At 59.0% G+C, this 25,549-nt stretch overlaps 5 protein-coding genes across 7 annotated transcripts; 2 read left to right on the forward strand and 3 right to left on the reverse strand.

The window, feature by feature from the left end:
- Nucleotides 1–304: 304 nt before the first annotated feature.
- On the reverse strand, nucleotides 305–5,122 carry LCK (LCK proto-oncogene, Src family tyrosine kinase). 2 transcript variants are annotated; one of them, XM_010576022.1, is made up of 12 exons: nucleotides 5,021–5,122; nucleotides 4,816–4,873; nucleotides 4,640–4,730; nucleotides 4,397–4,495; nucleotides 4,147–4,250; nucleotides 3,882–4,031; nucleotides 3,492–3,644; nucleotides 2,231–2,410; nucleotides 1,736–1,812; nucleotides 1,469–1,622; nucleotides 817–948; nucleotides 305–507 (listed from the first exon to the last, which is right to left on the reverse strand). In XM_010576022.1, exons 1-12 carry the CDS (start codon nucleotides 5,120–5,122, stop codon nucleotides 305–307), a joined length of 1,503 nt encoding a protein of 500 aa, XP_010574324.1. The 2 variants fall into 2 exon arrangements, with proteins under 2 accessions (XP_010574324.1, XP_010574323.1); XM_010576021.1 differs by having other exon boundaries at nucleotides 4,816–4,897.
- A 5,271-nt stretch (nucleotides 5,123–10,393) lies between these two features.
- FAM167B (family with sequence similarity 167, member B) lies at nucleotides 10,394–11,560 on the reverse strand. Its single transcript, XM_010576020.1, has 2 exons — nucleotides 11,270–11,560; nucleotides 10,394–10,657 (listed from the first exon to the last, which is right to left on the reverse strand). The coding sequence occupies exons 1-2, from the start codon at nucleotides 11,558–11,560 to the stop codon at nucleotides 10,394–10,396; spliced, it is 555 nt and encodes a 184-aa protein (XP_010574322.1).
- Nucleotides 11,561–13,363: 1,803 nt separating this feature from the next.
- On the forward strand, nucleotides 13,364–17,049 carry LOC104837120 (myotubularin-related protein 9-like). The gene is made up of 10 exons (XM_010576019.1): nucleotides 13,364–13,638; nucleotides 14,226–14,334; nucleotides 14,669–14,794; nucleotides 14,895–15,068; nucleotides 15,217–15,434; nucleotides 15,554–15,715; nucleotides 15,823–15,964; nucleotides 16,055–16,275; nucleotides 16,485–16,636; nucleotides 16,766–17,049. The coding sequence occupies exons 1-10, from the start codon at nucleotides 13,442–13,444 to the stop codon at nucleotides 16,927–16,929; spliced, it is 1,665 nt and encodes a 554-aa protein (XP_010574321.1). The 5' UTR covers nucleotides 13,364–13,441; the 3' UTR covers nucleotides 16,930–17,049.
- An 880-nt stretch (nucleotides 17,050–17,929) lies between these two features.
- On the reverse strand, nucleotides 17,930–22,193 carry EIF3I (eukaryotic translation initiation factor 3, subunit I). 2 transcript variants are annotated; one of them, XM_010576025.1, is made up of 11 exons: nucleotides 22,139–22,193; nucleotides 21,843–21,935; nucleotides 21,604–21,691; nucleotides 20,936–21,001; nucleotides 20,416–20,565; nucleotides 20,177–20,304; nucleotides 19,784–19,894; nucleotides 19,432–19,521; nucleotides 19,006–19,079; nucleotides 18,711–18,803; nucleotides 17,930–18,368 (listed from the first exon to the last, which is right to left on the reverse strand). In XM_010576025.1, exons 1-11 carry the CDS (start codon nucleotides 22,139–22,141, stop codon nucleotides 18,287–18,289), a joined length of 978 nt encoding a protein of 325 aa, XP_010574327.1. In that variant the 5' UTR covers nucleotides 22,142–22,193; the 3' UTR covers nucleotides 17,930–18,286. The 2 variants fall into 2 exon arrangements, with proteins under 2 accessions (XP_010574327.1, XP_010574326.1); XM_010576024.1 differs by lacking the exon at nucleotides 22,139–22,193 and having other exon boundaries at nucleotides 17,948–18,368; nucleotides 21,843–22,047.
- Nucleotides 22,194–22,224: 31 nt separating this feature from the next.
- Nucleotides 22,225–25,549, forward strand: TMEM234 (transmembrane protein 234). The gene is made up of 6 exons (XM_010576325.1): nucleotides 22,225–22,237; nucleotides 23,053–23,222; nucleotides 23,460–23,666; nucleotides 24,105–24,171; nucleotides 24,361–24,453; nucleotides 25,183–25,549. The coding sequence occupies exons 1-6, from the start codon at nucleotides 22,225–22,227 to the stop codon at nucleotides 25,242–25,244; spliced, it is 612 nt and encodes a 203-aa protein (XP_010574627.1). The 3' UTR covers nucleotides 25,245–25,549.

Below are 25,549 nucleotides of genomic sequence, written 5' to 3' on the forward strand. Positions count from 1 at the left end.
CTGGCGGCTGGGTTTGCACTCAGGCAAGCACAGGAACAGCGTGGTGGGCTCCACCAGAGCCCCCCCCAACACCAGCCCTCTGCTCTTTGGAGTCACTTGTCAGCTTTGGCCATCCATCGCCTTCTTGGGGGGGTGAAAGCTGCTGCTCCAAAGATTTGAAGCATTTCAAATCTTTACTGCTGAGGTCCAGGCAGTGTTCGCCAATGCCCCAGGGCGATGTGTATGGAGTCTGTGGGGACCTGGAGCAAGGGGGAGTGCCCCCGGGCACCCCAATGCAAGGGTGTCCCAGCCGCTGCTGGGGTCCTCACGGCTGCTGCTGGTACTGGCCCTCGGTGGCAGTGAAGAAGTCCTCCAGCACACTCTTCATGTAGTCAAACGTGGGACGTTCCTCGGGCCTCTCCTTCCAGCACTGCATCATCAGTTCATACAGCTCCTGCGGGCAGTTGTCTGGCTGCGGCATGCGATAACCACGCTCCAGGTTCTGTATCACCTCAGGGTTGGTCATCCCTGGGACGACAACATGCACAGCACTGAATTTAGGTCACCCCCATGTCACAGGCAGCACCCTACATTTGCAAATCCCACGGGGATGTTTCTTTCCCCCTCTATTGCCTCTGAAAGCCCCTGTGGCTTTTGGGCCGTGGCTGGCCATGTGCATCGGGAAGCGGTCGAAACCATCACGGGCTGGCAGGGAAGGGAGCCAGATGGGGCGGCTCAGAGCATGTGTGCGTGCGGGAGTGCATGCACACACTCGTGGGTGTGCGCTTGCGTGTGTGTGCGAGCCCTTCTGCCGCGCAGCTGCTGGGAAATCCTGACCTGGATATGGGATCCGGCCGTAGGTGACGATCTCTGTGAGCAGGATGCCGAATGACCAGACATCAGACTTGATCGTGAACGTCCCGTAATTAATAGCCTCCGGTGCCGTCCACTTAATGGGGAATTTAGCCCCTGAAAAACAGCAGGAGGGGAGAAAAGAAAACATTACAGCTGAGCTGGAAACGTTCCTCTCTGTTTAATCTGATGTGACAACCACGAGTCAGCCTCTGTGCCTTCTGTATGCCTGGGGATGAGCTGGGTCTGGTGGCAGCCACCCCCCCAGCTGCTTGGCTGGCTACAGAGCCCCCAGCACGGGCTGGCACCCCTGCAGTGGGCCAGCATGCCTGTTCCTGCAGTAGCCACCAGATAGGGCTGTCACCCCACAAAAGCAGGGTTGGGTGGGCACGCAGGGTCCCGCAGCTCCCCTCTGGTTCAGGGGAGAGAGATGGAGGGGGGAGAAGGACCACCGCACCCCCCATTTGCTTCCCTCTCCCAGGGCTGCAGGCAGTCCTGCAGCTCCCAGGGCACCGCAGGGACGCTCAGAAGAGGCTGGGCTGGGTGGGGGTTTTCCTCCTGTGGCCCCAAGCTGTGTGCACCCCAAGAGTGGGGCTCGGTGGGGGCACATGTGGGGCCAGGGCAGTGGGAAACGCACCCTCGCGAGCCGTGTACTCGTTGTCCTCGATAAGGCGAGCCAGCCCGAAGTCGGCGATTTTGCAGCACAGGGTGTCCGACACGAGGATATTGGCGGCCCGCAGGTCGCGGTGGATGTAGTTTTTGGCCTCGATGAAGGCCATGCCTTCGGCGATCTGTGGTTTGGAGTAATTGCAATTAATAGCCGCCAGCCCGAGCAGGGCAGCCCCAGCTCCAGCCCTGGCAGAGCCTTCCCCACCAGCAACCCCACAGCTCTGTCCCCCCTCACCTGTGCAGCCATGTCCAGCAGTTTGTTGATGCTGAGCTTGACTCCTTCCGAGGTCTTGAGGAAGTCCACGAGGCTGCCTGCAATGAAGGCAGCAGGTCTCAGCAGCAGGCAGGCACGCTGCCTCCCCGCTTGACAGCTGTTGGGGCTGGGGATCATGGTGGTGGGGTCACCAGGGCACTGTCCCCCACTGCAACACCGAACGTGGGGCTGGGCAGCTCACAGCCCCTGGAAAGGCAGGCAGGAGTGGATGGGCAGGAGACCACCCTGCCTGCAAGGTCCTTTTCCCCCTGCCAGGGCTGACCCCCGAGCTCCCAGCTGGTGACAGAGCTGTGATGCAAAAGCAGAGTGCGAGGAGGCAAAGGATGCTAAAAGCAGCTCAATAAACAAAAGCCAGCACTGACCACTGGACGGGAGCAGCCAAGAGCCAAAGAACCACGGCTCTTCACAGCCCCCAGCCACCCCCACCCATGGTGGGCAGCACCCAGGTGCCCTCACCCTTCTCCATGTACTCTGTGATGATGTAGATCGGCTCCTTCGTCACCACGGCGTAAAGCCGCACCAGCCGTGGGTGCTGCAGGTTCTTCATGAGGTTGGCCTCTGCCAGGAAGGCGCTGGGTGACATGCTGCCCTGCTTCAGGTTTTTGATGGCCACCTTGGTGTGGCCATTGTAGAAGCCTGCAGAGAAATGGGGCAGAGCGTGATGGGGGAGAGGGACCCCATCACCAAGCACGGCCGGGGGACGTCTGGCAATAGCGGTGCTGGTGGAGGAGGCAAATGTGGGGGCTGCTCTGTGGATCTAGAGCATCCAAACCCAAGACTACATAAAGTAAGAGGTGTTGGAGATTGCAAAGGTGGGCTGAAGACAGGCAGAGGACCCTTGCTCCCTGGAGGACTGTTGCAGTGGGGCCAGAAGACTTTTGGAGGCACTCACAGCTCTGTACTGATCACCTTCTGGGCAAAAACCTGTACCCGCATTTTAACCCACCAGGCAGATATTTTTACCTGTGGCTTTCAGCCACCAAGAGGAAAGGAAGCTGTTGGTTGCTGGGCTTTTAACTGCAGGGGCAGCTGGGGGAGCCAGGCAGCGATGCCAAAGCCTGGCTCCTGCTGGGTACCCAGAGAAGACTTTGTGGGACAGCCAGCACTCGTGGGAGCGAAGGCAGGGACACTGCTGGAGGGGAGCAGGGCAGCCCCAGTGCCTTCCCCACTGTAGCACCTGGGGAGCAGGAGGTGCTTTTTGTGGCTGGGTCGCAGCACGCTCAAGGCCCCGTACTGCCTGCGAGCCCCCAGCTGCTCCCAGTGTCGGAGCGACAGCCACAACAAGGGCCATTTCCCGTGCGGAGCCACGTACGGTGCTCGCGGGCCCCATGCCAAACCCGGCAGCTGCTCTCACGGTGAGCAGAGCCCAGCTCGATGAGGACATGGTGCAGCCCCCGTGCATGCACACCTGCACTGGCACACCCGTCCTAGCGATGGGTGCCTGCCCAGGCAGCGGTGCAGGGGTCTGGGTGACCAGGGATGGGAGAAGGGGGAGGCTTGGGCTGCTGTGAGTAAACCAGAGCTGCCCCTGGGCTGCTCTAGCTGCTGGCTTTCTCCCTTTTTCCAGGGCCCCTGTAAAAAGCCAAGATCCCACGCCTGGGGCTGTGCTGGCTACTCCATGCAAGACCCCAGCCGGGGATGCCGCGGGGCTCAGCTGACGCTGCCCACACCAGTGGCCTCAACTGGGAGGAAGCACCCCAGTTTCACCCTGACTCACCCATCCAGACTTCTCCAAACTGCCCTGCTCCCAGCTTCTCCACCAGCTTCAGCGACTCCCGCGGCACCTCCCACTCATCCTGCCACCATGGCTTCTGTGGCTTCTGGGTCCGGCAGGGCTTGCCGAGGCGGGTGCACAGCCCGTCGGAGCTGCCTGCAGCGCAGGGGGAGGCAGAGCCAGTGTCAGTGCAGGCAGAGGACACAGGGTGCCCAGCACAAGCTGATGACTTTGCTGGGGCACGGGTAGCAGCGTGTCCTGCTCATCCCATCCCATCCCATCCCATCCTCATCCCCATCCCCATTCCCATTCCCATCCCCATCCCCTGCCTGCAGGCAGGATCAGCCCCTGGACCACTCTTTCCCCCCCCCCCAGCCCCTGGACAACACATACGCGTGTAATACTCCACCAGCTCGTGCAAGCTGCTGAAGGTGACGCGGGGGGAGATGTAGTACCCCCCGTTGTCCATGTTGCGGATCTTGTAGTGCTTCACCGTCTCACCCTGGTTCTGGTCGAAGTCCCTTACCGACAAAGAGTAGGAGCCTGGGGAGTCAGGGGGACCGTGTGGGTGCGGGACCCCAGCACTCCTCCTGTGCTTCCCCAGTGCCTTTCCCAGTGCCCGCAGCAGGAGATGCCAGCAGGACCCGTGGGACGGTACCTTTGGTGGTCTCACTCTCCCGGATGAGGAAGGAGCCATGAGTGTTGCCTGATGCCAGGAGCTGCCGCTCCGCATCCTTGCGGCTGATGTTTTTGAAGAACCACCTGGGAAGAGGGGGCAGAGTTAGGGCTGGGGGGGGGTGTCAAGCCACCTTCACCCACCGGCGCTTTGGGGGATGCTTCTGGCACTTTCCTCCACCCTGCTGACATGGCTCCTGCCAGGGCAAGGCTCCTACTCAACCCCTACTCACGGCTCGGGCTCCAGGCTGTTCACCATAGCCACGAAGTTGTAAGGGATCAAACCCTCCTGGCCGGTGGTGAGTGACTGCGCCTTCCACCACTCCCCGCTCCTGCAAGGACACAGCGAGGTGAGACCTCCCCACCACCAGCTGCCAGGACCCCGCACGGACCCCCCCGACAGCACTGGGATGCTGGCTGGGGAGCCGCGGGGTCGCACCAACGTGGGTGCTGGGACACCATCGGTGCTCACTTACTCTTCCAGGATGCGGAGCTTCTCGCCTTTCCGCAGCCCCAGGTCCCCATCGTGCTTGGGCTCGTAGTTGTACAGGGCCACCACCAGCTTATCTGGGAGGACAAGCGGAGGGGCAGGGGGCTGGTGGCCAACTGGGGGGTTTGTCCACAGCCACCCCCTGCCACGGCCGGACCTTACCTTGCAGGGGGGAGCATGGCGGAGACGTGGCCTCGTAGGACACCAGGGGGTCGTGCACCTCGGAGCCATTGCGGATCAGCCTCTGCCAGGGGACGAGGAGCCCGGTGAGCCCTCGCCTTCCCGGGATTTGGCCATCCCACAGCCACCTCCGGAGGCGTTCAGCTACCGGGATGGGGGACGGGGTGTCTGCTCACCCCCTCCTCACCTGGCGCTTGCTGTCGGGCTCGATGGGGTAATTGCAGTGCTCGCAGATGTCGATGTTCTCGATCCAGTCCTCATCGTAGTCCGAGCTGCAGCAGCAGCCCATGGTGGCTGCAAAGGGGCAAGAGGCGGTGAGGGAAGCCTTCGCACCCCCGGCCCCAGCCTTGCCTCTCCTCCCGCTCCAGCGCATCCCCATCCCCGGCTTCCCACATTGCATGGCTCGTCCCACACACTCCCCAGGTCCTCAGCTGAACTGGGAGCATCCTCTGACTCTCCGTCACTAGCCATATTTCCTCCTAATTTCATTCTGGCTTTGTTAATTAAAAACACTGAAGGCAATTAGTCCCCAGCCTGAGGCTCCCCTTTCCCACCACTACAGTGTGGTGTTGCCTTCTTCCCCAGCTCCTTCCCATCCTGCAGCCCTTGGGCTGATCCCTACATTCTCCATCCAGATAACAATCTAAACATGAATATCCCATTAGCAATTAATACGTTCTTGCATGGCCCTGCAACGTGTGTTTTATGAGGTTTGGCTGGACCAGGCACCTCCCTGGTCCTAAAAATGGCTCCTGGGGTCAGAAGTGGATGCGAGTGCTCACCCACCCACGCTGCATCGCCTCTGATTTCCTTTCCCCCAGGGCTCTCATTAACCTTCCCCCCCCCTGCCCCCACCCCAGCCATGCATTCGGCCCTGTCGCTGTGCTGTTTCTCCTGCATCAAGGATGTTCTTTAAACCCACATCCCTGCTCGGGGACCCCTCATCCTCGGCAGCTCACCCTGAAACATCAAGAACCCCCCAACCTCAAGCATCAGCCCTGGCTACGGTGATGCCAAGACAATGCAGGGCTGCGACCCGGGGTCCCCGGCACCGTGGCATGGGCACCGGGGAGCCTGACAGCGATGCCACGAGTGTCGCGTGGGCTCTGCAAACCACCTGGGTAGCTCGTGCCTTCCCGCAAAAGCTGAGCGCAGCACAGAGCCAGGAGCCCCAACAGTGCGTCACATGGAAATGGCAGCCCACGGCCCTGGAAAAAGCTCTTCTGCAGAATCCCCCACGCCTACGCCACCAGGATTTATCTCCACCAAGACCTGGCCCCCAACCCCTCTTTTCCAGGCTCTGCCCAGCAGATGTGGGGGCCAGGGCACAGTTTGCACCAGCACTGGGTGCCAATGGCAGGGCTGGGACCCCTACGCTGCCAAAAGCCATCCCAGGTGTCTCTGCCCCCAGCACCCAAAATCAGCCGCCACTTTTGCAAATGCTGAGCGGGGAGCTCTTATCTGGCAGCGAGGCAGTGCAGCTGCGAGGGTCCCCATCCTCGCCGTACCCTGCAACGAGCCGGGTCCCCAGCAGGCTGGCTGAGCCCCGGGAGCTGCTTTACTGGGAGATGCCAGCTGACCGGCACTGCCGACACCGTTTTCTCCTTGGTTTCCTACCCGGGAGCCATTGCGCAGCTGTGTTTTCACAAGCACACACTTGAATCCACCTCTCTCCGTACTGCCAAGGAGGGCACGGCAGTGGGGGCTTCATTTGAGCGTGTGCCCCCTTGGGCAGCTGAGGACGGAGGGAAGAGCCTCGCAGGGGGTCCCCAGGGAGGGTGCAGGGTCCCCAGGGAGGGTGCAGGGTCCCCAGGGTGCTGCCAAACCCCAGTGCCACCAGCCGCAGCCATCAGAGCCTGCTGTCAGGGCTGGCTCTGCAAACCAGGACCCCCCTCCCTCAAGAACAGGATCAGTGCAGCTGTTTTGGCATCCACAGCAGGGACACAGGCGCTGTCCCCACAGCGCTGCCTCAAGATGCCCACCACGGCAATTTTGGCAAGGAGAGGGCAGATGAGCGAGCCCCCCCGCCCCCACCATGCAATGCTGCTTTGGGGACTCAAATACTAAAAACCACGCTGGTGCCTTCAGCTTTTGGTGACACCTATTTGGCAACACACTTTGGCACCCAAAAAGGCGTTTGGTCACGCTGCAGTGCCCCAATGGAGGCAGGAGGAACAGGCAAGGCCCCGGTGATGCCCAGGCAACAGCAAAGCCCGTACCCAGCCCCAAGCACAACCCTGACCCTGCAGAGAAGCCCCCACTCTCCCAGACCTGCCCGCAGCCCCTCAAACGCCTTTACCAAAGGCGAGCACTGCCAGGAGGTGTTTTTTCCTTCCTGCACGAAGCCGAGGTGGGGAGGGAGGTGCTGCTATTGTGCCTTTTTTTCTTATGTACTCAAGCCACAGCGTAATTTCCACCGAGCAGCCGTTTCACCTGCGTGGCGCGAGGGCCATGCCGGTGAAATGGGGCGTTTGAAGTCTGATTTTGTGACTGCATCTGTGCAACCGAATTTCTCGTGCCAAGGCTGCCTGGGAGGGATGTGTAGGCGCCTCTGCCCCTTGCCTCGCCATGTTCCTGGGGACGTGTCTGCGTGCGTGTGTATGGGTGTGCATGGGTGTGCACGCGTGTCCTCGCACGGCCGTGTATGTGCCTTTCCCCAGCTTTGCTCCGGAGCGTGTCCGGACTCCCTGGCTCTTGCTGGCCCTTCCGCACACGTCTTCTTTGGCCAGGTCCGGTTGGTTTGTTCACAAGCGTGGGCGGGCGTGAGGAGGGCTGAAGGCTGGGCTGACTCCGTCCCTGATGCTCTTCAAGGCTCACTGGGATGTCCCCAAGCCAGCTGTGACCCAGCTGGACAGTCAGCCCCACGCTGGCACAGCCTCGCAGAGACGGGAAGGACCAGGGCCCCAGAGCTGCCATCACAGCAGGGAAGTTTTTGCACTGAGACGGCACCAAAACCAGGCGTATCTCAGTGTCTGAACCCCCCAAACTGGGCGGCGGAGCCTGATGGACCGGCACTAACCCACTGCCTGTCCCTAAGCTGCTCTTGCCCACAACTGGGCAGGCAGGAGCCTGGCGCTGGGGACAAAACTCCTGCTTTGCCCTGGAAATGGGGGCTCAGGGAGAGCCCTGCGAGGGGGCCGGTGCTCCCACCCTGGGCAGGGCCCCCCGGTGGGCAAGAAGGCATCAAGGCAGCGGCTTTCACCCCAACTGGGAGACCACAGAGGAATGGGGAGCACAGCCCTGCTCCCCCCATCCCTCACCCAGGCACCAGCGCTCCCATCCCCCTGCAGCAACAAGCCTGAACCCCATTTCCATCTCTCCGAGGGGCAACCTTGGAGAGTGCAACAAGACCCTCACCCACCCTCCGCAGGCACCCGGGTGGTCCCCAGCTCCCATCTGGAGGGTGCAAACCCTCTCACCCCCAAATCCCGTTACCTTTTGGCAGCAAGGCGAGGACCAGCTGCTCTCAGACTCCCATGGCCCGGCAGCAAGAGCGAAGGCACCGTCCCCGCTCACGTCCTCTCCATCCCTGGCGGGAGCACGGCGACCCTCTGGGGAGCAGAGACGAGCCCCCCGCACGCGGGTGCGCGCTCCCCGCTGCCACCGCTCACTCTTGCTCGCCGCCTGCCCTGGTTTCCTGCCTCATGAGCAAACTCTAGAGAAGCTGGTTTGCAGTTCGCGCACAACCGCAAGAGCTAGTGACAAACCCCGATGGCTTCCTGCTATCCTCGGCACAGAGGGTCCTTGCTCTGGGTGCCCACCCGGCCACTGACCCCCAAGGACCGGGTGGGCAAGGGGATGCTGAGCCCCTTGGCCAGCAGAGGAGTGGGGTCCCATGGGCTGGGAGACGTGCTGCGAGGGGACGGCGATGGGCAGGGGATTGTCACCCGCTGCTTGGGCAGTCCCGGCTAGCTGAGTCCCCCGGTCCCCTGTGCTGTCCCCTCTCTGGCACTTGGCATGGGCAGGCTGGCAGTGCTGCGTACGAGCCCCCTCCCCGACCCTGTCAGACCCTACGCAGGTTGTGGGACTCATCCTGCACCCCGCAGCCCCTGCTTTGGCCATCACCACCAGGTCACCCCAGACCCTGGCACCCTGAGAACCACAGTGACAGGGGCTGAAGCCAAGGGGACACGTTGTGCCCCAGCCGGGCTGTCAGCCTTGTTTTTTTGGAAACAGCTCAGAGCAGAGCAACCACAACCCTATTGTCTTGGCTTTTGTGATCAAACATGAAGCCACAGGTACCTGCCGACTGCTCTGCGGAGGCACGGGCAGGAAGCCCATCTGTGTCAGGGGGGAGGTTGTGGCAGCCTTGGGGGGCCACCGCCGTGGCAGCACCGGACGTAGCACCCACCCCAGCAGGGACATTTCCCAGGGTCAGCCGCGCAGCCCCATTGCCAGCGCGCTCCCCAACGCCGTGGGTGCCCCAGGCAAGGGGTGATGGGGAACGCTGCCAGGCCCTGGGGTGCGCCGCAGCCTCGGGGCGCGCATCGGGTTCTCCCCGTGTCCTGCCGCTACCTTGGGAAGGAGAAACAGCCCCCAAAGTTGTCCCCGGATCACCCCAGAGCTTCCCTGGGTCACCCCAGAGCTTTCCCGGCGCTGCTTCCAAAAAGCATTCTGTGAAAGTCACATCCCCAGGCAGCAACTTCTTTTGTAAAGGGTTTGATGTTAATGGAGGAAGGGAAAAAGCCAAAAGCAAACCCCTCTGGTGAAGGCAGTGTTGTCAGCCCTGGCTGGTACTACCCCCCCAGGATCCCTCCTGCTCCCAGCGCAGTGCTGCAGGGGCTCGGACGGGGGCACAGAGGCTGCCGAACCCTGTGTTCAGCCTCCAGCACCTCCTGGCCTCAAGCCTCAAAAACAACCCCTCCATTCGCAGCCGGTTCGGTGACGAGCATTTCCTGCAACGGTGCAGCCCGAGCACCCACCCGCTGCCAGGGGCATCCTGGGGAGAGGCTGGCAAGGAGGTCCCCAAAGCAGAGACACTGTCTCTCTGGTACAGCACCGTCCTACAGCAGAAACCAGTGAGAAGCCACCCACCCTACGAGCCAGAGCCCTGGGGAGCAGCCAGGTAAGGGGTGATGGCAGCGTGGTCCCCCCCTGCCACCCCCAGATCACCCACAGTGAAGAGCCGGGAGCCACATCTAGAGGCACAGACAGGTGCCTGGGTGCATGCAAAATAAGGAAAAAACATCAGCTCTCACCTTCACCTCCTTTTATTTCTCCTCAAAGGGCTGCTCCCCACATTTTCCCTGGTGGTCGATCCCATCATCTTTAGGGACAGGGCACTGGGTGCCCCAAAACACCCTGTGCCCAGTGGGGATGGTGGCATTTCCCATGCCACCGTGGCGTGGCACAGCATGGCATTGCCCTCAGGGCAGGGTTGGCAGCACCACTGGCCCAGTACTGCCTGCCCCAAGGGACCTCAGCCCCAGCAGCAGCTCCGCAGTCTCCGAGGCATTTTGGAAGGGATCCTCAAGCCCTACCAGGTCTGGGTGCACCCATGGGTGCCTGCAAGGCTCCCATCTGGGCTTGGTGCAGAGCATTCCGCGGGGTCCCGCTGTGCTTAGCAGAGGGAGAACCGTCGAGAGTTGATGTTCATGCGGGTGACTCCGATGTGCTTGAGCGGCATGGAGAGGAGGAAGGCGGCCTTCGGCGGGATGTTGCAGAGCAGGTCCGAGTCTTCTTCGCAGCCCTCAAGGCCGAAGGTAGCGTCGTCCAGCATCTCCTTGTGCTGGTGGCAGGCCTGCTCCACCTTCAGCCGGTGCAGCTGCGCCCGCAGGCGCATCAGCTGCTGCGCCAGGTGCTGGTCTGCAGCCTGCATCTCCCGCTGCAGGGGGAGATGGGCATCAGGGTCGGAGCAGGACCGGCCATCAGGTCAGCTGCCCGGGCAGCAGGGATGCTGAGGCAGCAGGGCTGAGGTTTGGTCAGGGCATAAACCCACCGGGGACCACGTGCGCACGTGGCCTTGGGATCAGCACAGACCCCACGCACGCAGTACCAGGGTCGGCACGAGGTCTGTGCCGGGGTCGCAGCCCGGGGTCAGCTCAGATGCCCGTGGGTTTGTACCCGCATGGCTGTTGCTGCCTGTGCCACCCCATGAAAGTCACCGCAGCCGTGCCACCAGCAGAGCAGGCAGGAGGGGGTGACAAGCGCATACCCTGACAGAGCCGTGACCCCCCAGGGGACACAGGCAGAGCCATGGCACTGGCAGAGCCACACGCGCCTTGCAAAAAGCCACGTACTCTGGCCATGCTGGGCAAAGGAGCAAAGCATGGCGCTGCGACTGGAGCGCCCCGGCTCCCACGCATCCCGTCACTGCTGCATGAGGTTGGGCTGCAAGCGCTTCCTCCGCACAGCGAAGCCCCACGGCCCCATCCCTCCCTTGGGGCTCAGTCCTTGCCCACCCCTCGTGCCCCCCATCCCACCGACATCTACTCACCAGCTCCGTCCTGAGCCACTCCAGAGCTGCCTCCATGGTGGCAAAGCCACAGATGCCACCATCCCACTTGTCCTCGGGGTGCCCAGGGGCCGACTCTACCCCCCGTGCCCCCCCAGGGGTCCGGCTGTGCCAGGGCTGCCCCCGTACCCAGGCTTCCCACTCCAGGTAGGAAGGTCTCCGTGTCTGCAGCTTCAGCTTGGCCGTCAGCGCCTTCACGCTGTCCAGGCTCTCCTCTTCCCAGGTGGGCTCCTCCTCACCCAGCTCCTTGAATTTCAGCTGGCCAAAGGACATAGTGGCACCCACTGGAGCCCCCCAAAACCTTTGGGTGAGCTCAAAGCCCCCACAAAGCCCCCGTGCCAACAGAGTCCCTGCCCCGCTGCACCTACAGAGCGAAGAGCACCCTGACCACGGACACCCACCCGCTCTCCCCAGCTACACCCGAGTCCTGGCTATTTATTCACCCCCAGAACAATAAAGGTTGGGGACGCCGAGGACAATTCTAACGGGCAGGAACTTTCCTTATCCCGAGGAGTGCAAAGGAGGGGGCTTTTTTTTTTTTTTTTTTTTGGTTTTGTTCGGTGGCGGTTTTGTTGGGGGTTTTTTTGGGGTTTTTTTTTTCTTTTTTTTTTTTCCTTTTTTTTTTTCTTTTTTAGCATTATTGTCTCCAGCTGGGAGGAGACTCCCTGTTCCCCGGGAGGAAACCTTCACCGGGACGTACTGGCAAGGAGGAGCAGGGATGATTTATCCCCGGGCGCAGCCGCCTTCCCGCACCCGGTTGGTGGGGGGGGGGGAGGCCAAAAAAAGCCCAAGGAAGGAAAAAGAAACCGGTGGGGGCTACGGGGGTGGTGGAGGGGGGCAGCTGGGGTCCCCTATCCCGGCCGGGCCGTTAAGGTGGAACCGGGTCAGGATCCGGCCGCTGTCCCCGTTCCCCCGCCCCGCCCGGCGGTGCAAGCCGCCCCGGGGCCGGGCTACCTTAAACCCGACATCCGCCGGGCGCGGAGCCCTGCGCCGAGCTGCCGTCCCCGCCAGTCCCGGTAAAGCTGTGCGGGGCATCGGCCGCCTCCAGGCTTGCACCCCAAGGTCCCTGCTTGCACCCCGAGGTCCCTGCTCTCACCCCGAGGTCCCCTGCTTGCACCCCAAGGTCCCCTGCTTGCACCCCAGGGTCTCCTGCTTATGCTCAGCAGTTCCCTGTTTGCACCCTGAGGTCCTCTGCTTGCACCCCAGGATCCCTGGTGCGCCCCACAGTCTCCCGCTTGCACCCCGAGATTCTTGCTTGCGCCCCAAGGTCCCCCACTTGCACCCCGAGGTCCCCCACTTGCACCCCAAGGTCCCCTGCTTATGCCCAGCAATTCTCTGTTTGCACCCTAAGGTCCCCCACTTGCACCCCGAGGTCCCTGCTCTCACCCCGAGGTCCCTGCTTGCACCCTAAGGTCCCCCACTTGCACCCCGAGGTCCCCGCCTGCCGCCAAACCTGAGCAGGTAAGTACAGGGGTGGCCAGGGCAGGCAGCGCTGCCAGCCGCTCAACCCTCCTCCTCCTCGCCCAGGGCACTTGGCAGCAGCTTCTGCTCCATCCCCAGGCCTGGGGGGTGTCTGTGGGTGCAGGGCAGAGCCCGCGGGGCTGTGGGAGCCAGGGTCAGGTTGGTGCCCGTGGTCTGGCAGCGGTTGACGCAGCACCGAACAGCCCCAGCGCGGCAGGCCCCACCGCAGGCAGGAAAGGACCCAGAGCTGCTCCCTGCAAGGCAGCAGTTGCATTTTCACCAGCCACCAAAAATCCCCCCCTGCCCGGCAGCGCAACCAGCATCGGGTGCAGGGTACCTGGCTTGGGGTCTGGGCGCTGCCGGGGAGCCTGGAGCCAGCTCAGCCCCCTCTGCCCTGTGCCTCAGTTTCCCCATCTGCAATGACAGCATTGCTGGGGGGGGGGAAATGTCACGCTTCCCTGCGTTTTGCAGCGAGGAGGCTCCATATGCTATAAGTGACAATGTAAACAAGAAGAGGGGGGGTGAGACTATAGGGCCCAGCGTGACAAAGAGGGAAGAGGGGGTTTCCAGGCTGGGCTCTGCGGCTGCAGGATTTCCCCTTTCTCCCTCCAGCCCCGAGGCAGCCGCTGGCCACAGGTCCCTGTCCCTGGCAGAGGCAGGCTACGCCGAGGCTCGGCGGCTGCCGGCACCGCCATGGAGTTCGCCGAGCTGATCAAGACGGCGACAGTGGAGAGCGTGCTGCTGTCGTGCGTGGGGCTACCGGCGGTGAAGGGCACCCTGTGCATCACCAGCCACCACCTTCTCCTCTCCTCCTGCCCCGGGGGGGACAGCCAGCCCGGTACCGTGGAGCTCTGGCTGCTCATCCGCAACGTGGATGCCGTGGAGAAGAGGTGGGTCACTCCCTACAGCCAGCCCCGCGCTCCCTTCTAGCAGCATCACCCCTGCCTTAGCTGGAGGAGATTCCCCACCGCTCTCCCGGTGCCCACGGCAGAGCATGGCCACCCCACGGCGCTGCCCGCCGAGCCTCGTCCCTCCTCTTCCCCGCGGCCCATGCCAGGGAATGCTCGCGGCACCAGCCATTGACCTCCTCTTCTCCTCTGTGCCTCAGAGTGCAGAATTTAGGCTGGTACCAGCCCCCCCGGACTAACGGCTCCCAAGACACCAGGTTTGGCTTTTAACATGCTCTTGGCTCTGCTAACCCACCCGGCAGTGCCCGGCTTTGTGCTAACCATTGCGGCGCCCGCCGGGCCCCGGCCAGGGCAGGGAGATGGTGGAAATCCCGGCTTCAGACCGGTCTGCCGTTGGCGTCAGATGAGAGCCAGCAATTCGGCACCCACACCAGCACAGCCCTCCCGCTTCGCCCCGCTCAGCTCTCCTGGGGGGAGTGGGCAGCTCAGTGCTGTCGTGTGTCTGTCCGCGTGTCTGTCCGTGTGCATGGACCAACAGCCAGCCCTGACCCTTCTCCTGCCTCCCCCAGGCTCGCTGGCTCCTCCGGCACCATCACGCTCCGGTGCAAAGACCTGAAGGTGCTGCAGCTGGAGATCCCGGGCATGGAGGAGTGTCTCAACATCGCCAGCTCCATCGAGGTGAGCTCCTGGGTGGCCAGAGAGCCTGGCCCGAGCCGCGTCGGGGTGCAAAGGGTTGGCAGGAGAAAGCAGCCGCCTGCAGTGTTTGCTCTCGGTCTGTCATTAACGTGGGTAAACACGGCTCCCGGACAGCGTTGGCAAAGGGTGCCCAAAGAGCTGGTGGTGCCAGCGCCTGCCTGCCCAGCCCTCGCTTGCAGCTGGGATGGGCCAGGAGTGGGGAACGGAGATGGGGTTTGCAGAGCCCTGGGGATGCAGCGGGGACTTTCCCAGCCACCTCCGTGCTCTGGTCCGTGCCCCCCACCCGTGACCAGCTCCACCTTTGCTCCCACTCCAGGCCCTCTCCTCGGTGGACTCCGTGATGATGATGTACCCGTTCTTCTACAGACCCCAGAGCCTGAAGCTCGAGGAAGGATGGAACCTTTTCCCCCTCGAGCAGTACTTCCAACAGATCGCCTTGCAGGTGAGCCTGGAGGGGAGAGACCCGGCTAGGCTGGGGGGAGAAGTGACTCCCTGCACCCGCACCGCGCTGCCCGCTGGGGCTCACCCCGCATTTCCCCCAGACGAGCCAGTGGCGGCTGAGCGACGTGAACCGGGATTTCACCACCTGCCCCACGTACCCTCCCGCCGTCATCGTGCCGGCGGCGGTGGACGATGATGCCTTGCGGAAGGCTGCCCGTTTTCGGCAGGGCGGGCGATTCCCCGTCCTCAGCTATTACCACCCCAAGAATGGCACCGTGAGTCCATCTCCCCATCCTGCCCCTCATCCCCTCTCCCACCACTGCCAGCCCTTGAGCGAAGGTGGCTCGAAGCCCCCCCCCCATCCTGTGGGGTTCCCCTGGTGCCCCCCCCGGCTCTCGCTGCCCACCATCCCTCGCCCCGCAGGTGATGCTCCGCAGCAGCCAGCCGCTGACGGGCCCCAATCGAAAGCGCTGCCGCGAGGACGAGATGCTGCTGGGGACGGTCCTGGATGAAGGGGAACGGGGCTTTATCATCGACACGCGGTCGGCCCAGGCGGCGAAGCAGGCTCGGATGACGGGGGGGGGCACGGAACCCAAGTCCTCCTACCCGCGGTGGAGGAGGCTGCACCGGCCCCTGGAGAGGTGAGGGGTTGTGCTGAGGCCTTGCACGCTCGTGACACTGCCCTGCCAATGGCATGGGGACTCCAGCCCCCCTCAAAAAGGATCATCAAGCCCCTGACACCACTTTCCTCCCCTCCCAGAGGCCGCCCGCTGCAGGAGAGCTTTATTAAGCTGGTGGAAGCCTGCAACGACACTTCGATCAACATGGACCGGTGGCTGAGCCGGCTGGAGAGCTGCCGCTGGCTGAGCCACGTCAAGGCGGCCCTGAGCACAGCCTGCCTGGCCGCACAGTGCATGGACAGGTAACGGGGGGGGGCTGCCACCCCGCAGCCCCTGCTTTCCCCCTTTCAAAGCTCTCAGCGTGACACAAACCTCAGGCATCAACCCGACTGCTCGCGCTTGCCCGCAGGGAGGAGGCCAGTGTGCTGGTGCACGGGGCGGAGGGAACGGACACAACGCTGCTGGTGACGGCGCTGGCCCAGGTGATCCTGGATCCGTCCTGCCGCACGCTGGTGGGCTTCCAGGGGCTGCTGGAGCGGGAGTGGATCGAGGTGAGACCGGCAGTCCTGAGGGGGCCTGGGGACCCCAGCCTGGTTGGGCAACCCCTTCACCCCCTTTATTGCCCCTCTGGGGTCCCACAGGCTGGCCATCCCTTCCACCTCCGCTGCGCCCGCTCTGCCTACTCCCATGCCCGGCTGAAGCAGGAGGCACCGCTTTTTCTCCTCTTTCTTGACTGCGTGTGGCAGCTGAGCCGCCAGTTCCCCTTCTCCCTGGAGTTTGGGGAGCACCTCCTCCTCACCCTCTTCGACAACGCCTACGCTTCTGACTACGGCACCTTCCTCTGCAACAACGAGAAAGAGAGGTGAGCGGGGCGGGAAGTGGGGACAGTGCTTTCCCTTAGGAGCAAGGCCGTGGTCACCACCGTGACCTTGCGGCAGACCCTGCTGTGGCCAGGGCAGGGGCTGACCCTGCCGGATAGGGCAGAGCGAAGCTTTCCTGGACACAGCTTGGGTCACACCAAGCCCCATGACTCCCAGCAGGGACTGAAAACTCATCTCATCTCTCCCATAGGTGCCTGTGTAAAGTGAAGGAGACCACGCACTCCCTCTGGGCTTGGCTGAACCAGCCTGGAGAGAAGAAGAAGTACCTGAACCCTCTCTACTCGCACAACGCCCTGGTCATCTGGCCCTCCGTCGAGCCCCAGAGCATCGAGCTCTGGCAGGGTAAGCTGGGTCCAGTGCTCTCTAAACCCATCTTCAGCTCCGAGCTGAGCTGCATGAGGGAAAGCTGCTCTGCTTTTCCCTCTCTTGACAGGGCACTGCTGAAATAACACACAGCCCCTTCTCTCCTAGGTTTATTCTTCCGATGGATCCGTTCATCCCAGTACCTGGACGAGGCCTGGGCAGAGATCGAGCGGTTAGTAGAGGGCAACAAACCCCCTGTCAAGGAGAGCGCAGGGAACAGGCTGAGCCGGTCCCTCTCCGACCCTGCTGCCCGGACAGAGAACGAAAGATGAACAGCAGCATGGGCAATTCAGTCCCCGTGGGCTGCCGGTCCAAGGTGATGCTGCAGCTTTCTGTGGGAAGCGCTGTGCAGGACACAGGCCCTGCCGAGCCCGGAGGACAGCTCTGGTGGTGCGGACGCAGACTCCCTTTCACAGCCTCTGGGCTGCGCAGACTGAGCTTGTTTCAGTAAAGTGCTCTCTCTCGCAGCCCACGCCTGCTTTTCTGCTCTTACGTAGGGGCAGAAGCAGCCCCGCTCCCTTGCAAGCGAGGGTCCTTCCCGCTCTCTTTCCCAGCGGGATTTCAGCAGCAGCGGCAGAGTAGAAGGGCAGGAGGCAGCGGGAAGTTGATGTGCCCAGCAGCGTTGGCCTCCAGCAGCTCCCACCACAGCGTGCCTGGCTCGCAGCCCCTGCCCAGCTGCCAGACACAGTCAGCAGAGCAAGAACTAAGCAGCAGAACACACTAAACCCCCAACACCCTCTCCACAAAGGGTATGCTGGTCGCCCATGTTGCGTTAGTTGCTCCTAGCTGGGAGCCAGGCTGGGAAATCTGCCCTTGAACCCAGTTTTGAGGAAGGAAAGAGATACAAACCACCCCTCCAGACAGACAGACACAGGGTGACAGGGCTGGAAGGATGAGGATTTGCAACACAAGCATGCTAGTGCAGGAAATAACTGTTCTATGAGGAAAGTTGGCTCAGGGTCAGTCTACCAAATAAACAAAGCACCAGAACTGGGCGCGTGCGTGTCATCTGGAAAACAATGACTGGCTGCTGCGCTTCCAGCCTGTTCACACTTCAGGGCCGGACCTGAACCATAGCTGCAGATCCTCCCTGGGAAAGAGTTAACCTAGGCCTGGGGCGGACAGAGGCCCCAGGAGTAACAGCACTGCTGGCTGCCCATGGGTGGGGAGCAAGGCACCGCCAACAGATCCGGGAAAGCAAAGCATTCAGGATAATTTTGTTCCAGATCAAGAAAAAAAAACCAACAAAACCAAACCAACACAGAGAGGTGCTTTTCCTTGTGTTTATAAAAGATTTATATTTATTTCCTGATGATTTTTTTGTTCTCCCCTGATGTATAAGTATGCCCAGCAGGGCAGGAAGCTAGCGTCCCCAGGGGCAGGCAGGCAGCCAACCCAAATCCCCTCCTTGCCTTCACTCTATCTCCTGTGAAAGCCAGTCCTGCCCTTTTGAGCCGGTTGGGTTTCTAGTTCCCCACCTTCACACAGCCCCCCAAGGTTGCTGCTAACTGCTTCCCGCTGCCTCCTGCAGAGCAGAATAACTTCAGGCCTTACAACAGTTCTGCACAGGAGCTGATGGACTGGGCAATGGGTTGGAGGAGGAAAGAGAAGAGGAGAGGAAGTCCTCCTTTAAGCTTCAAATTCAAACTCAAAGTACTGGGGATCGAAGTAATGGATGCGAACGTAGCCATCCTCACCCCCGCTGCTGTAACTGCAAGAGAGGAAAGACAAGATAAAGTCAGGAATGTTGTCAGGAGCTCACAGCGTCTAGGTTTATACCAGTATTGGAGTCTGTTCTCGCACCCCCCTCCAAAAACTAATAAAGGAGTCACAGGACAGAAAAAATACCAGTGACGCAGCCAAAATGTGCAGCAGGGCATCAGTGTGAACCCCCTGGACAGCATGGGGGGAGGCAGCAGGGCTGGAGTGGGAGAATTAAGGAAGGTGCTTGCTCCATTCCCACTGCAGAGCTCCTGTGAGCCCAGCCATCTCCTAACTGGAAGGTGGGCTTGGCTTGACTGGGGCATACTGCAAGACCCACAGAGATCCTCACCTCTTCCCGTCGGGGTGAAAAGCAACGCTATTTATCGGACCAAAGTGACCCTTCACTCGGCCAAACTCTTCTTCAAAAGCCAAATGGAAGAACCTGGGAGAAGGAAGAAGATTGAAATTATCACAAGAAGTCAGGAGCCTGGTTAGGGACACTATCAGGGTTTCCTCAAAAAAGCTCCGCAAGTTTAATGACTCCTCCAACACTGCCAGGAGAAAGATGCTCTGGGACAAGCACCCCTGGGCTGTCAGGAGTCCTCCAGGTGAGGACTCAACCTTGCCAGAGGAAAAGGACCAACCTCGCCTCAAATTTGCCAATCCTGGTGGAGGTCGTGGTCACATCCATGGCCTCTTGCCCACCACCAAGCACGACCTGCAAAGGAGAGAAGCCAAAACACTTCAGTGCTGCTTACACCACACGCACAGCAGCAGCCGGGAGAGGAGGGAGCTGAGCCTTGGGGATGCCTCCTACTAACCCTGCAGATCCCAGAAACTCATAAGCAGGCCTGACTCCAGCCCCAGAGAAGGTCCTGCCTCCCAGACACACTCGTTTGAAGATTAGAGGACACAAAGCCTTGTTCCCTGCGCCAGACCAAAGCAAAGTTTCCCAGACCCATCCCACAGTCACGTTTTTTAGCTGGACTGGTGACACTCTTGTCTTCCAGCTACCTGGGACAATGCAGGAGTCACAGCAAGACCGTTACAATGAACGAGCTCATTCTTACGTGATCAAAAATGGGGGAGAGTGCAGCAGAGTTCACCGGTCGCTCCGTCCGGAATGTCTTCAAATGCTCGAGTGTCGTGCAATCAAATAGCTAGGAGGCAAGAGGGAGAGAGTTATTCTGCAAGAGGGCTGGCAGCCCAATTAACTCACACAAATCTTGCTGCTAGGCCTCACCCCGGCCATTAATTTAATGTGGTGGCACCTCCCCTTTCTCCCTGAACTTTCCCACTAAGCTTTGACTTTCCACTAACTCAAATTTCTAAGGATCAAACCTCTGTGATAGCCACAGCTCTGAGCAGAGGTCCTGCAAGCAAATACCAACAGTCCACTGCAATTCCAACAAGAGGCCTCACCTTGGCTGTGTTGTCCTTGGAGGCAGTGATGAACATGGTCATGTCCCTGGAGGTCTGAATATCGTTGATTTGCTTGGTGTGCTCCTTGATGTTTGAGAGCTGTTCCCCTGACTGAAGGGTAAAGAAGGCAGTTTCAGCATGCTGGCAAGCAAACTGAGTGTACGCAAGATTTATCCATGAAAAACAGTTTAGGAGATGTCGCTGTCAGCAGTAGGGCAGGCATTGGTACATCAGCCTTGCTCAAGGGAGCTGCGTATTTTAACTATCCTTCCATGAGGCTGCCGGTGTGAGCCAAAAAGCCCATATTCTGTCCCATGACCAGAACAGGAATGCTGCAATATCCTCCCCCAGGCATTGCTGCCCGAAGAAGATGCTGTTCCTTATCAGACTGACCTTGGCACTGAACTGGTTCAGCTCTCCACTCTCATGTCCTGCAATGATGAAGTCTCCCAGAGGGCCCCACACAGCACTAGTGATTTTAGAGTCACTGCACGGGATTTTCATGTAAGGCTCGTTGTTCTCTGCAGGAAGGAAGGAAGGAGACAGACAGACAGACAGACAGAATGGCACCAGCTCCAGCGATCAACGCCTCCCCTTATTCCCCGGTGCAGGCACTGGCCCGGATTCCTCACCGATCTGGCTGGGGTCCCGGAGGTCAAAGAAGCTCACAAAACACTGATATCCCATCTGCTTGTCCGTGGAAAACATGATGATGTTTCCTCCAAAGTCAAAACCACATGTCCTCACTGCTGAGCTGGTCTTCACCAGGGCGAGCTGCTTTCCTGAACACAGAGCAGAAACTGTCACTTCACCAGGTATTTTATTGCAAGGTTAATGAAAAAGATCAGATGAGCGGCAGGGTCGGAGGGAGGATGAGAGCATTGGGCGTAGCTGACAAGCAGGTTTGGTGACCTGCAAGCACTAACTGCACGATTTGACTACTTGGGCGGTAAAAAGTGCACAAATTCACTACATAGTCACTAGAAACTAGGCACATCCACAGACCCTCCCCTCCAGCAGTCTGAGTTAGGATTCAGACCTCCTTCAGGGGGGTGAATAAGCACATGTTTTGCTGCCACTATGCACTCCAAGCTTAGCAGACTTCATGGCAGGACAGAGCTGTGACTCAAACAGAGAAGAAAAGAATCTTACCTGTTTCACAGTCCCAGAGCCGACAGCTGTTATCCGCAGAGCCAGTGAGCACATGTCGTGTGTCCCCTAGGTCACCAGTTAGGGAATATCAACACATTCTCAGCCCCAAAAAGCTACTGTCTACATACCCAGGGAATATTTATACACAAGATTAAACAGCTGTATTACACAGAGATTGGGCAATGTTCATTCCAGGACCAGCAATACTCCAGTACAGACAGACACGGAATCCAAGTGTTCGCATTAAAAAAATCCACAGCTTTTTTCTAGAAATGTTAAAGGAAAAGGCTCCAGCTCTTGCATTAACACAACCTTTACATGTTTTTGTCTCCACTAACTGCTGCCCACACTGAAGATGGAAGACCTCGTGCAACTCGGACACCTTCCCAGGGCCAGCACAGCAAAAGCAATGATGCACAAATGAAAGCAGACAGGGCAATGCCGCACATGCTATTCCAAACGACAGCCCAGCATGAAAAATACCCAAAAGATGGAGTAAAGGAAAGACAACAGAAGAGTTAAATATACTGTATCACACACACACACACACACCCCTCGGCTCCTCTTCAAGAGGAAACGGTGCAGCAGTTGGGAGGAATCAGCTCAAGTGAATCCCTGTAAGGAAAATACATAGGGCAGACAAACTGGTTTCCACGATCAAAGGATACAGTCTGCATCCACGCACCAGACGGCTCCTGTGTGGCCGTTGTAGGTGCCGAGCCTCTCTCCATTCACTGAATACCAAACGTTGACAATCTGGGAGAAGAAAACAACCAAGCACCCCTCTTACCAGACGGATTAATTAACGGGACTGATGAAGAGCTCGTCAATCATCGCGGCGGAGGCTGGTTTTCACTCGGGGGTGGGGGTGAGGGGAACACGGACGGGCAGGGCCCGCCGCACTCACGGGATCCTTGGCCACGGTGAAAAGCAGGTCTCCCTCTCGGTTGTATTTGATCTGCGTGATGGAGCGCTCATGGCCCTGCAGTAGGATCGGCTTCTGCGAGGCGGGGGGAGACGCCATTTAATGCTTCAGGCGAGGCACGGCCTCAGCCCCCGGGTCCGGGGCTCCTGGGCCGCGGGGAGGGGGTGGGGGGGGCACTGCCGCCCCCCGCCCCCTCCCCGCGGCCCAGGAGCCCTGGCCCGGGGGCTCTGACACCGTCCGACCACCGGTCACGACCACCGACCCGACCCGGCTCTTACCATGGCGGCAGCTCTGAGGGGAAAGAACCGGCCGATCGCTTCCGGGTCAGAGGGTTGCGCGGGACGGAAGTAGCGTCACCGTCGCTATGGCGCCCGTGGGTGAGCTTCCGGGATGGAGGGGAGAGAGTTCCCGGGCGGGGAAGGTTCTGCTTTGAGAAGGGAACGGGGTCTTCCCTTGGGAAGGGAAATAGCCACCGGCTGGACCTTTGTGGGGGACTTCCTTGAGGCGGGGGGAATGTGGCGGCAGGCTGGGCCCCGGGGGGATCTTCCCTGAGGGTGGAACAGGGCCATGGCTGTTCCCGAAATCCGGAATAAAACTCCTTAACGCCAAGGGGAAGTTAAGAAGCAGGCGCTTCGTTTAGTGCAGCGCTGGGGACGCGGGGGATCGCTCCTCCAAAGGCGTGTCCCACTTAGTATCAAAATCCATCAGTTTTTATGGACTTTTTCTGTCAGGTCATTGTTACCTAAGCTCTTTACATAAAAATGCATACTATGCTCGTTCTTAAATTTAACCTTTATAATGATTGGTCCTTTGATTATATAACCTTATCAATATTCTTATTTAAAAACAATCATTGGTCAGTTACACTTAGCTCTGCTGACTGGAATCTTCGATACTCAAATCGAGATGGGAAGGGTAAGGGGGTTTCCAAGCAGCAAACTGGTGTCCACGACGGTTTCCTTAGTTTCTTGAAACAAAACATAGAAAAACCAGTAACTTCCTGGTGAGGTTTCTATGGTTAGCTATTTCAAACTTTAACAATATTAAGGTTCCTATAGTCACATATAACACAGTTCCTAAAGTTTCTATGGCTACATTTCAAACTTAACAATCCTATAAATTATGCTTCACAATTTTACTTCTTAATCAAACCTAACTCTTCTATGTGATTAAATTTTTATTTCTTTGCCAGAATATTTGCAACATGGCCTGGACCCCTGTGGGGTCTTCTCTGAGGGGGGCATGGGGGATGTGGCCTTCGGTTTGGTCTGCTGTGAGGTTTTCCCTGAAGGGAGAGCGTGGCCATGGGCTCGGCTGGCTCTGCTGCTTTCCTCGAAGGAGCGTGGCTGCAGGCTGGGCCCGGTGAGGGGCTTTCCCTGAGGAGGATGCGGCAGCAGGGTGGGCTCACTGTGGGGATTTCCCCCCCTCCAAGAGGAATGTGTCAGTAGGCCCAGAGTGGGGTTCTTCATGATGGGAGACGGTAGTGAGCTGGGCTGGTGAGCGTTGTCCCTGATGGGGAGCAGCAGTGGACCAGGCCAGGCCCTCTACAGGGAGATGAGGACAGGCTGACCCGGTGTGGGCTCTCTGAGGTGATGGCAGACCGGGCTGACATTCCCCTGGGCCATCGGGTTGCTGAGCCCAGGCTGTGCCGCAGGAGAGGCAGCGGCGCTGGTGCTGGTGGCCGTGCTGTGGGGCAGCACTGGACCGTTCCTGCGGACGGGTGCAGCGGGGCTGGAGGAGGTGCGGCACCAGGGCCGCCTGCAGCAGCTGCTGGCAGAGATCTGCTTCTTGGGCCTCAACTACAAGGTGCGACATCATCCAGGCTGCCGGGCCAGGGAGGTAGCAGGGTGTCAAACTGCCTTTGGGATCATTCCTTCCTGTTTACTTCTGGACTTGATACTTAAACTGTTAAATATTCCATCTATCATCACAATTCTTTATCCTTAGTAGTGTTTCATTTAATTGCCTATAGCACTGCTCTTCTTGTGCAGAATTGAGATCACTTTCATAGGTGGCAGGTTATTAACCCTCATATTTTACATAAAATAAGCACAGTCTGCCTTTTGCAGACTGGGGAACTAAGACGTTGAGGAGCTTGTGCCTGGCAGCGGAATCACCAGCGTGCCACATTTCCGCTGCCCAACACGGCACAGGGCAAGGGGGTCTGGGCTCTGCTGCCCACTCACTGCGGGGCACATGGTGGGTTTGCAAGCAGCAACTGACAGGCTTGTGTTCTTCTTGCAGTACATGGTGCCGTTTCTGCTCAATCAAGGTGGATCTCTCCTCTTCTACCTCACCTTGGCATCCGCAGGTTAGTTCTCGTCACTTTCACGGAGTGGGTTGATTGGGATTTTGGGAGGATCAGTGCTATTGATTACTCTGGTGACTCAGGTAAACATCAAGCAGCTGTCTTGTAATAATCACAAATAAAAGAAGTCCCTTATGATTTGTACAAGATCATCCATTTTAAACTGTTTGTGTTACAACTGTTCAATTTCAGATCTGTCCCTGGCAGTACCGCTCTGTAACTCCCTGGCTTTGGTAGTCACGCTGGTGACTGGGAGGCTTCTGGGAGAGGACATTGGTGGTAAAAGTAAGTTACACTTAAAACATTTCCTCACATTGTCTCCTGCACCTATTTGCTGACTTAATAGTGTGGGCTACCCACTAGTCTCCTGAAAAATAGCAAACACCCACACAAGGGCTTTAACTAGTTAAGCAGCAGTTCTTGCTACAGGACCTGAAAGGGAAGTGAAACGGACTTGTGGGCAGCGGTAGTTAATTTGAAGATAGAACTGGCTGTCCTAAGCTAACAAAGTTTATAGGCCCGAGCTTTCACCTAACTAGATATTTAACCATAAGAGAAGCACTAAATAATATGCCCACCATGGAAAAGGAGTGCACCATAAGCCCCCAGATGTTAACACCCATCCTGCTTTCCTTCCCTTACATCCTACAATGACATTACCTTGCTTGGAAAGTCAGAAAAATGGCAGGAAACTTGAAAGCTTAAAAACACCAGGACCTGGCGCAATAGCTGTAGGAATAGACTAAAATGTTTTTTTGTTTGTTTAAGCATGGTTCTTGCTAGCCAGACATATAGCATCAGCAACGTTTTCTTAGAAATGTGCTTTGCTCAATGTACATGGGCAGTCCAGACATCCAAATCCCTTCAGTTCTCACCTGGTCCAGGTCATATCTATCCAGACGTTTATGCTAGCCTATTTACTGTGACATCTGAGCATCATATAGTTAGCAATGAGAAGATCTGACTAGTGTTGAACTGTGTAAGTTCCCAACATCTTGTTGTTCATTTCCGCAGGGGCTGTGGTGGGAATGCTGCTCACCATCCTAGGAGTCACGCTCTGTGTAGCTGGTTCATGAACAAGATGCAGTGAGAAGCAGAGGAAGAGAACCTGTTCAAAGGTAACCCCCGTGGCTAAAGAGGGGGCTTCTGGCTCAGCAGCAGACCCTTTGGCTCAGTTGGACCTAGGAAGCTGTATTTTGACACACAGATGTCAAAAAAACTGGACCATATTCCCTGAGCACCAGGGTGGAACAAGACATGTTGCAAGGACATCCTATTTAATGTCTTGATTTAAGGAATTTTTTGTCTGTGGGTGTTTCAAGGCAAGGATGATTGAATTGTCTTGGTCAGCACTGCAGGGATAATAAATGGTTAATAAATC

The sequence above is a fragment of the Haliaeetus leucocephalus genome, unplaced genomic scaffold (genome assembly GCF_000737465.1).
Source record: "Haliaeetus leucocephalus isolate CR32 unplaced genomic scaffold, Haliaeetus_leucocephalus-4.0 Scaffold517, whole genome shotgun sequence".
In the NCBI taxonomy this organism is placed as follows: domain Eukaryota; kingdom Metazoa; phylum Chordata; class Aves; order Accipitriformes; family Accipitridae; genus Haliaeetus; species Haliaeetus leucocephalus.

What these genes read in the sequence shown, in the direction of transcription:
- LOC104837120 (XM_010576019.1), top strand. Translation starts at nt 13,442, where the DNA reads ATGGAGTTCGCCGAGCTGATCAAGACGGCGACAGTGGAGAGCGTGCTG. An exon ending in GTGGATGCCGTGGAGAAGAG is followed by an intron (nt 13,639 to 14,225) that starts GTGGGTCACTCC and finishes TGCCTCCCCCAG; the next exon opens with GCTCGCTGGCTCCTCCGGCA. An exon ending in TGGAGCGGGAGTGGATCGAG is followed by an intron (nt 15,965 to 16,054) that starts GTGAGACCGGCA and finishes GGGGTCCCACAG; the next exon opens with GCTGGCCATCCCTTCCACCT.
- TMEM234 (XM_010576325.1), top strand. An exon ending in GTGGCTGCAGGCTGGGCCCG is followed by an intron (nt 23,223 to 23,459) that starts GTGAGGGGCTTT and finishes AGGTGATGGCAG; the next exon opens with ACCGGGCTGACATTCCCCTG. An exon ending in TCTTGGGCCTCAACTACAAG is followed by an intron (nt 23,667 to 24,104) that starts GTGCGACATCAT and finishes TTCTTCTTGCAG; the next exon opens with TACATGGTGCCGTTTCTGCT.
- EIF3I (XM_010576024.1), bottom strand. Translation starts at nt 21,959, where the DNA reads ATGGCGTCTCCCCCCGCCTCGCAGAAGCCGATCCTACTGCAGGGCCAT. An exon ending in CTGGTGCGTGGATGCAGACT is followed by an intron (nt 21,002 to 21,603) that starts GTATCCTTTGAT and finishes CTGGTGACCTAG; the next exon opens with GGGACACACGACATGTGCTC. An exon ending in TCTCCCCCATTTTTGATCAC is followed by an intron (nt 19,080 to 19,431) that starts GTAAGAATGAGC and finishes TCTCCTTTGCAG; the next exon opens with GTCGTGCTTGGTGGTGGGCA.
- LCK (XM_010576021.1), bottom strand. Translation starts at nt 5,122, where the DNA reads ATGGGCTGCTGCTGCAGCTCGGACTACGATGAGGACTGGATCGAGAAC. An exon ending in AGCCCGACAGCAAGCGCCAG is followed by an intron (nt 4,898 to 5,020) that starts GTGAGGAGGGGG and finishes GTCCCCTGGCAG; the next exon opens with AGGCTGATCCGCAATGGCTC. An exon ending in AACAGCCTGGAGCCCGAGCC is followed by an intron (nt 4,251 to 4,396) that starts GTGAGTAGGGGT and finishes CCCTCTTCCCAG; the next exon opens with GTGGTTCTTCAAAAACATCA.
- FAM167B (XM_010576020.1), bottom strand. Translation starts at nt 11,560, where the DNA reads ATGTCCTTTGGCCAGCTGAAATTCAAGGAGCTGGGTGAGGAGGAGCCC. An exon ending in AGTGGCTCAGGACGGAGCTG is followed by an intron (nt 10,658 to 11,269) that starts GTGAGTAGATGT and finishes CTCCCCCTGCAG; the next exon opens with CGGGAGATGCAGGCTGCAGA.